Source organism: Bubalus bubalis, chromosome 5, assembly GCF_019923935.1.
Source record: "Bubalus bubalis isolate 160015118507 breed Murrah chromosome 5, NDDB_SH_1, whole genome shotgun sequence".
Taxonomy (NCBI): domain Eukaryota; kingdom Metazoa; phylum Chordata; class Mammalia; order Artiodactyla; family Bovidae; genus Bubalus; species Bubalus bubalis.
This window is the reverse complement of record NC_059161.1, coordinates 42,184,218-42,192,829: the sequence shown is the minus strand read 5'-3', so window position 1 is coordinate 42,192,829 and position 8,612 is coordinate 42,184,218. Positions and strand designations below refer to the sequence as shown.

At 43.2% G+C, this 8,612-nt stretch overlaps 1 protein-coding gene across 3 annotated transcripts in view; it reads left to right on the top strand.

The window, feature by feature from the left end:
* Nucleotides 1–1,406: 1,406 nt before the first annotated feature.
* The window catches only part of FMO4 (flavin containing dimethylaniline monoxygenase 4), a 54,637-nt gene continuing 47,431 nt past the window's right edge, over nucleotides 1,407–8,612 (top strand). For all 3 annotated transcript variants that reach the window (XM_045165736.1, XM_045165735.1, XM_045165734.1), the window contains exons 1-2: nucleotides 1,407–1,698; nucleotides 7,343–7,482. In XM_045165736.1, coding sequence (XP_045021671.1) covers nucleotides 7,351–7,482 — 132 coding nt within the window. In that variant the 5' untranslated portion in view covers nucleotides 1,407–1,698; nucleotides 7,343–7,350. The remainder of the gene's footprint in view (nucleotides 1,699–7,342; nucleotides 7,483–8,612) is intronic.

The following is an 8,612-nucleotide window of genomic DNA, read 5'->3' as shown; positions in this document are numbered from 1 at the left end:
ATGATAATGATTCTGTGGGGAAATGTCCTTACTTTTGTGAAATATGTGCTGAAATATTCTGATGGCATCCTGATGTTTGAAGACTACTTTCAGATCTGTGTGTTTAGGTGTATATGTGTCTGTGTCTCTGGGTACATGTGTGTGGAGAAAGAGAAAGAGAGATGAAGAAAATGCCAACGTGTCAAGAGGTTGCTAGTTGATGAAATGGGTGAGGGATATGTTGATGCACATTAATCAGATTGTTTCTTCAACTTTCCTCTGGGTTTAATATTTTTCAAAGTAAAAATTAGTTTGTTGCCAACAGAAGATTTTATATAAAAATTTGAGGTTGTGGTTTCTATTAAAAGGAATCTCAGTTCAGTTCAGTCACTCAGTCATGTCTGACTCTTTGCGGCCCCATGAATCACAGCACACCAGACCTACCTGTCCATCACCAACTCCCGGAGTTCACTCAGACTCACGTCCATCGAGTCGGTGATGCCATCCAGCCATCTCATCCTCTGTCGTCCCCTTCTTCTCAGGCCCCTAATCCCTCCCAGCATCAGAGTCTTTTCCAATGAGTCAACTCTTCACATGAGGTGGCCAAAGTACTGGAGTTTCAGCTTTAGCATCATTCCTTCCAAAGAACACCCAGGACTGATCTCCTTTAGAGTGGACTGGTTGGATCTCCTTGCAGTCCAAGGGACTCTCAAGAGTCTTCTCCAACACCACAGTTCAAAAGCATCAATTCTTTGGCTCTCATCTTTCTTCACAGTCCAATTCTCACATCCATACATGACTACTGGAAAAACCATAGCCTTGACTAGACGGACCTTTGTTGGCAAAGTAATGTCTCTGCTTTTGAATATGCTATCTAGGTTGGTCATAACTTTCCTTCCAAGGAGTAAGCATCTTTTAATTTCATGGCTGTATTCTATTATTCTATTATTGCCAGTGCTTCTGTAATTATTTCTCTTCTTGTGCCCTAGGCTAACATCTAAAACCAATTTTAAGCTTTTTCAAACATGTTTTACCAGCTCCCTCTGCTGACATTTTCTGAAAAGATGAAGCTGCTTAAATTCCTTATAAATTCTGAATTTTGAAATCATACTTTTGGGGTTAGGGAACTAACCCTACTTGGGAGAACTTGATGACACAATAGTCACCTAATTGGCCTTCTTCTATGCACAGTTCCTGTAATAGTTCAAGAGACTAATTCTCAAGAGTCACAGTTTGGTTAAGCAGAACGCCCAAGTCACTGGGGATTGTGGTTTGGGGTGATTTGGCGCCCTCTAAAGGCTACCGTGAGAAGAGCAGTCGCTTACCACGTGCTCCCCTTTAAGTTTAGAGCTCCGTCGGAACTGTGACGTTTAGGAGGATGGGCTAAAGGGGCAGAAGTCGCTTGTGGTTTTCCAATCCGACAACTCTATTCTAATTCGTCATTGAATGCTCCCTCGAGATCACGGAAGTTTCAACTGGTGCCCTACACAACTTTTTTTTTTCCCTCAGCGAGTATATTTCCTGTCATCAGCATGACAGGAAAAACGGCAGTTTTTGTTTTAAACCGAGAGCACTTTGATTAAAGTCAGCATTCCTTTTATTTTTTATCTTCTTTTAGAGCAAAGAGTTTGCATTTGGATTTTTTTTTTAAGACCAACACTGTCTTTGGCTATTGGCTTTGAGAAATAATTTGTAAAATTACCTCTCTGTGCCAACAAGGTAAGTGCCCTGGATTTTTTTTTCTTTTAATGGGGAAATGTTTCCAGAAGCTGCTTTCACAGAGTAAATATTCCCCTCGGTGAGTGCACTCTTGAGAGCTAAGTGTGATCCTCTCTTTGCAGAGTCTCTTGATGAGGGTTAAGGCAGCAGAATTAGGGAGAAAACCAGGAAGCAAAGGAACTTCTTAAGGAAACAAAGTTATGCTGTAGGAAGAAGCTACCCAGAAGGAAGATGTGGAGAGAATAACAGAATTGTGGGACTGTCTGTGATTCCAGGCTCCTTTCTGATTTCATCTTTTGGATGAGATGGAATTGCCTGTCACTGAGAAACACAAAATATTCCACAAGTGTCACGTTCGGAAATAGGGTAGCAAAAGAAGAACACTGGTAGAGTGAAATAATAAGAAATATAAACAGATCGAAGTCCAAATTCATATAAATCATAATCAGCTGTATGATTTGCTAATCATCCAAGTCTCTCCATGTCTCAAAAATGACTGCTACATTTTATGGTGTGTCAGGTATGGGATAGGGTTTTCCTGTTGTTCAAAAATCCAACTCAGTTGATTAGGGCTTCTTCTATTAAGGAACTAAATATCAGCAACCTTTGACCTACAATGGACCGTACGATTATAGCACACTCTTACAGTTTACAAAGAGCTTAGCAGTACTATGTCCTCCCAGCCCGTCAAACCTGCAGTATTCTCCCCTGCCTTTCAATTTATGTCTATTTGGGGGCATCAATTATCTGGCACTTGGGTGTTTTTGCTCAGGAAAAACACAGCCTAGTATGTGTCTGTAGCTAGGTCTCCAGGCGTAGATAAGCAGCCCAAGAGTGTCTGCAAGCATTTGTACCCAGAGCATGCTGCTGTTATAGGACATATTGCCGGATATCATGTGTGTCAGCCCCTGTCTATATAGTGGCATCTTCTTGTGGACAGTCACTGGGTCTGTATTTATTACTGTTATTTAGTCACTGATTCTTAATCATTCTGGGGGCCCCCAAACTTGGCTCAGTATCTGCCCTTAGAGTTACATAGAGTGCATGTGTGGAATGAATTAATTTGCTGCCAGTCTATTCACTGCAGCATATTTTGCATTTTAACCAGATCACTTAACAACTATTTCTTTCATCTTATTATTGCAAAAACACAGCACAGCGAGATCTGCCAATTCCAGACTTCTCCCTTGTGCCCTGGAAATGTATGTATTCTTATCGGTGGAGGCCATTTATTTCTGAATAAAAGCTATCTAGACCTTCTACTCGGAGAAGGCAATGGCAACCCACTCCAGTACTCTTGCCTGGAAAATCCCATGGACTGAGGAGCCTGGTAGGCTGCAGTCCATGGGGTCGCTAAGAGTCGGGCACGACTGAGCGATTTCACTTTCACTTTTCACTTTCATGCATTGGAGGAGGCAACCCACTCCAGTATTCTTGCCTGGAGAATCCCAGGGACAGAGGAGCCTGGTGGGCTGCCGTCTATGGGGTCACACAGAGTCGGACACGACTGAAGCGACTTAGCAGCAGCAGCAGCAGCAGCAGACCTTTTACTCCCCAGTCCAAAGGAAGCCATAGGTGTGTTTGCCTATGTGTTTCCAAACTTGTTGATAAATTTTATCTGTGTAAGACGTCTTCTCCAGAAAGAAGAGAGGAAAAGAGGGAATAGTTGGGGAGGTGGGAAATGAATCCTGTACATATTTGGTGCTAGGCAGTTTTGTGTAATTATTATCACAGTTTCAGACTCAAACAATCCTTCCATGTCACTGTGTTTCTTATTTGCAAACAGTAAATCTTAAAGTGTGTAAGTGGGTTGTTTGGGGGGCACATGGCTCGTCAGTTGCAGAGACAGAGTTCAAACCCAGTTCTGCTGCCTCCAGAGTCCATTCTTACTGCAGACTACTCAACTCTTCCAAAATCAAAAAGAGACTCCTAAATAAACCAAAAGTCTAGAGGGGAAAGAGTGTAAATTTTGCTACAAATAATGAAGCCAGGCAGGAAGTTCTCAACCTTACAAAGGGCGGGATGGCAAGTAAGATTTTGAAACAGGCAAGCCTGGAAAAGCCCTCTGATGCTGCAAGTCCCTGTGTCCTCCTCTGGAACCAGGTAAGTCTGAGGGTTCCAACGGCTCAGAAGTCTTCTTCTGCCCTCTGTAAAGTCACTAACTCCCTTTGTCATTGTGCCGAGGGGTTATTTTTTATTTTTTTCCCAGAGCTTTCCCCTTTCTCACTTGTATTAACTGCCGCGGTCCAGCCCCGGCTGATCCAGGGTATTCAAAGGGGAGACGGCTTCGGCGAGTTCACTGGATACAATAGCTTATAGCTTTATTTAAATATTAATTAGAGATATACAGAGTAACAGAATGAGAATAGCTCAGTAGGAAAATTCAGTGGAGAAAAGAGGCTGAGTAGCTTGGTTTACGTGGAAAATCAATATAACCTGTGACATCAGGTTAGCTCTGACCACGGAGGCCGCAGGCGCCCTCTCGAATATCAGAAGGTGCCCCACCTTAGGCACCTTCTCGAGTGGGTCTTAGAAGCCCAGGCAAATAAATGGTCGCAGAGGACCTCCACGCTCCAAATGGAGACGCAGCCGGAATGTGAAAAGAAAGAATGACATGGGGAGACCAAGCTTTGGTGAGCAAGGCCCGTAGCTTTATTTATAAACAGGGGCTTTTATACCATAAGTTGCACATAGAGGATAATAGGGGATGTGAAATCATGCAAAGTCAGCAGTCTTTGATCCTTATCAAAACCAGGGTTTCCTTCCTGCAAATTTATCGTATACAAATGGTTTAGGTGATTTACATCATCTTCTGGCCAGAAAGCCTATTAACATTTTATGACTCTTGACAAAGATTTGTCAACTGTAAGACTTATTTTCTCTGAGTAATTATTTTAAGGTTTGGGGCCATCCTCCAGAGGTGTTACATAATGTTGCATTCCTATAGGGCAGAGGTGTAGTGGGTTTACAACAAAGGAGAGAATTTATTACCTGAAGGGTCTAAAGTTGCAAACACCAAGGCCACTACTTATTTTTCTACATACCAACTATATTAATTAATACACATTCAAGGATACAATACAGGGGACGTGGAAACTTGGCAGCAAGCATTGGTTCATCAATGAAATCTTTTACTAGTTTTATTCTGACAGTTTCTAACTCTCTGAGAGGCTCTAAGCTATTTGAATATCTTAAGCTTCCCCGTGCCTCTCGAGGCTGAGAGACTGTAAACAATCGTATGCATAGCTGTAGGAGTCCGGGTAAACTTGTCAGGCAAGTTAGAGAGCTATCTAAGGGGTTTGGATTTAAACACTCCTAATGCCCAGGAGCTTATTAACTGGAGCTGTAAGTTAACTCTTTATCAGAGAGAGTGAGATGGTGGTGGGGGACAGCCCCCAGTAAAGTCAGAGGTGAGAGCACAAAGCAGTAAAGTAGGCAGACTCTGGTTTTGGGGGGTAGATGCTCGAGAATTTCCAGGGGGACTCCTGAGGCTCGATTCCTCCTTTGCATATGCTGAGCCTCCTTCCTCATGACCTTTGCCACGGGTGGAGCTCCTCACGCTGGCTCCCAGCAATTAACCCTACCTCTTTATTTTCTATATTTTGGTGCTTTGACAGTTAAGGCCTTGCTGATGCCGAAGGGACTGCTGCTCCCAGGCTTAGGCAGTTCCTTGAGGTAGTAAACCACCCTCCTGAGAGGGTGACTTTTTGAATGCAAACCAACCAGTCCTGAGCCCTTTTCCTCCAACCACCTCCTTTACTGACACTCACTCTTCTTGTGCCTGGGGATTCTGATTTGGCTAGAGAGAAACTGCAAAGCCCAGAGGACAAACCCCCCACCACAAACCCAACCAGAAAGCATGGCAGCAAACCTGAGCTCAAATTAGGGAAGAGCCTCAGTAGCAGGAATCATGGGACAATTCAGACTCTCATACCAGTGAGATGTGCACATCCAGACTCAGATATCTAGAGTCTCTCTCGACTCAGCCTCTTACTAGCAGACTGGCCTTAAGTCATGTTCAAAGACTCAGCAGTTACACCTGAGTCCACCTGACACTTCAAAGCCTTCCATGTGGCATAAACCTGATTCGCTGGAATTAACTTAGTGTTAACCCATCTGATCAAAGAAAAATGTATGTTGATATCTGCAGATGCCCAAAACTACAATTTTAAAAACCTGATATAAATTGTCATGACACCTTCATGCTCCCTCCAATCTTTCCTGACAAGGATAACAGCCCCATTTCCATGTGATCTCATCTTGGTCTCTAGAATGTGCCATATGGATTTCCTTGGGGACTTAGTTCTGTATTACAGTCAGTCAAGCTTTCATTGTTCAAAGTTAAGAACTTCCCCTCAATTAATGTAGTATCTTTTTTGCTGGCAGGACATGACTCATGACTAGCTACTCTTTAGGACTTTAGATGCTTTGAATAAAAATGAACATTTTTGCTGGTTGCAGTTCCTAGGATTTTGGGAGGGTTAGGTGATAGCAAAGTGTTTTTAATACTGAGGGAATATAAAATCTTAAGGGGATCAAGACCTTTTACTCCTCAATCCAATGGAAGCAACAGGTGTGTCTATCTGTGTGTTCCCAAATGTTCATAAATTTTATCTGTGTGAGCTGCCTTTTCCAGAAAGAAGAGAGGAAAGGAAGGAAAGTCATTAGGGAAGTGGGAAATAAATGCTGATTAAATATTTGGTGCTAGGTCTTGGCTTAACTAGCTAATAATAAGAGCAAAATTTAACTGAGTACTTACTATGTAGCAGGCACACTTCTACAACTGAAAGGTTGTTGTTGAATCACACAAAGACACCGGGATTCTTGGCCCCCGGAGGAGAAGAATTTAATCCAGGGCCAGAGACGAGGCTTGATCGCTCAGAGCTTTTGTGTAATAAAGTTTTATTAAAGTATAAAGGAGATAGAGAAAGCTTCTGACATAGGCATCAGAAGGGGGCAGAAAGAGTACCCCCCTGCTAGTCTTCAGCTAGATGTTATATAGTCACTAGCAGTTTGTTAATGAAAGAAAGGAATGTCTTAAAATTCAGAATGGCACCAGGCCCCTCACCCATAAGATGCATTTTGGGATAATCTTGGCACCAAATGGTTTATCCTGGGCCATAAAGTGATTAACTTGAATCTTGAAGAAGGCAGACACAGTATTTTAAGAGAAACCTCCTTTTAAATTTGTATAGAGAAGGAAAAAATATCACTAGTTTGTTTCCTCCTGCCACTTAAGAGAGATAAAAATGTCTGACACTTGCAGGCTATTTCTTCCCTTTGGAGACCCCTGGCCTTCCTGCCTGTTACCCTCTCACAACCTTTCTAACATATCTCGGTCATTTAATTTCAGGACAATGCCTATTTTAGATAGGCATTATTATTTCCACTCTCATTGTACTGATGAGAAAACTGAGGCACAGAAAGGATAAACAACTAGCCCAAGATCATACTGTAAATAAATGAAGCCAGCATCCAAACTGAAACAGTCTTCAGAGCCCTCATATTTAGCCAAAATATGATTCTGCCTCAGCTCAGAGGCAAAAGGAGGGTATCAATATCATTGTGAAAGTTGAATTCTGTGACAAGGGCTCCCTTCTAGCCTTGTCATATAAAGAAGCTCTGCTTAATCTGTATCATACAGAATACACCATGGCCAAGCGAGTTGCAGTGATCGGAGCTGGTGTGAGTGGCCTGTCCTCCATCAAATGCTGCTTAGATGAACACCTGGAGCCCATCTGCTTTGAAAGAAGTAATGACATCGGCGGACTATGGAAGTTTACTGTGCGTAATTCATACCTTCCCACCTCCACCAACTATAATCTGGCCATTTGCTTTGTCCCTGCCCAGGCATGGTGGCTGTAGTCTATCTTGGTGATCATTAAGAGCTTCCCAGGTTGCTCAGTGGTAAAGAATCCGCTTGCCAAAGAAAGAGATGAGGGTTCGATCCCTGGGTCAGGAAAGATCCCCCAGAGAAGGAAATGGCAATCCACGCCAGTATTCTGCCTGGGAAATCCCACGGACAGAGGAGCCTGGTGGGCTGTAGTCCATGGGGTCTCAAAAGAGATGGACATGACTGAACACACATGCATGGTGATCATTAAGGGAGCCACTCATTGCAGCATCACAACTTTGTGTATGGTGTTGTGCTGACCCCACGCAGGATGCAGTCTGATATGTGATGAACCTGGAGAATTGGCAGGGTAGGGGCAAGAGAATTTGGAGGAAAGAGGAAGAAAGAGTTAAGTCTGATACACAAACATAGGATTGAAAGTTATGATGATTTCTGCACCATGAACATTCTAAGACAAAGTAGCAGAGTATCACATTGGGTAAGCTGAATCTCATTGGTGAATGTGAAGCAGATGACACCTTAAGAAGGACAGAAGTTGGCATCAGGGGATGGATTCCCAGCCCCAAGGCATTGTTCATGTCTTTTGGAAGAGAATTGGCAAGGGAGAGGCAAGAATCTAGACCTTGTTAGGTCTAGGGGGTAGTTTTTACATTATCAGAAGAAGAACAACCCAGGCACTACTTCTCTTCTTAAGAGTGGAGTGTGCAGCCCAGGGTGTATGCTCAAGGTTTGGCCAGCCATTAGATGACTCGAGCATCAGGAAGTAGGGCTGGAAATGGCTAAATGTCACATGAAAGGTGTTGCTGAGTCGTGAAAGACACCAAGATTCTTGGCCTTCAGAGGACAGGAATTCAATCCGGGGCCAGCGATGAGGCTTGATTGCTCAGAGCTTTTGTGTGATAAAGTTTTATTAAAGTATAAAAGAGAGAGAGAAAACTTCTGACATAGACATCAGAAGGGGGAAGAAAGAATGCCCCCAGCTAGTCTTTAGCAGGAAGTCAGTACTCTTGCCTGGAAAATCCCATGGACAGAGGAGCCAGGAGGGCTGCAGTCCATGGGG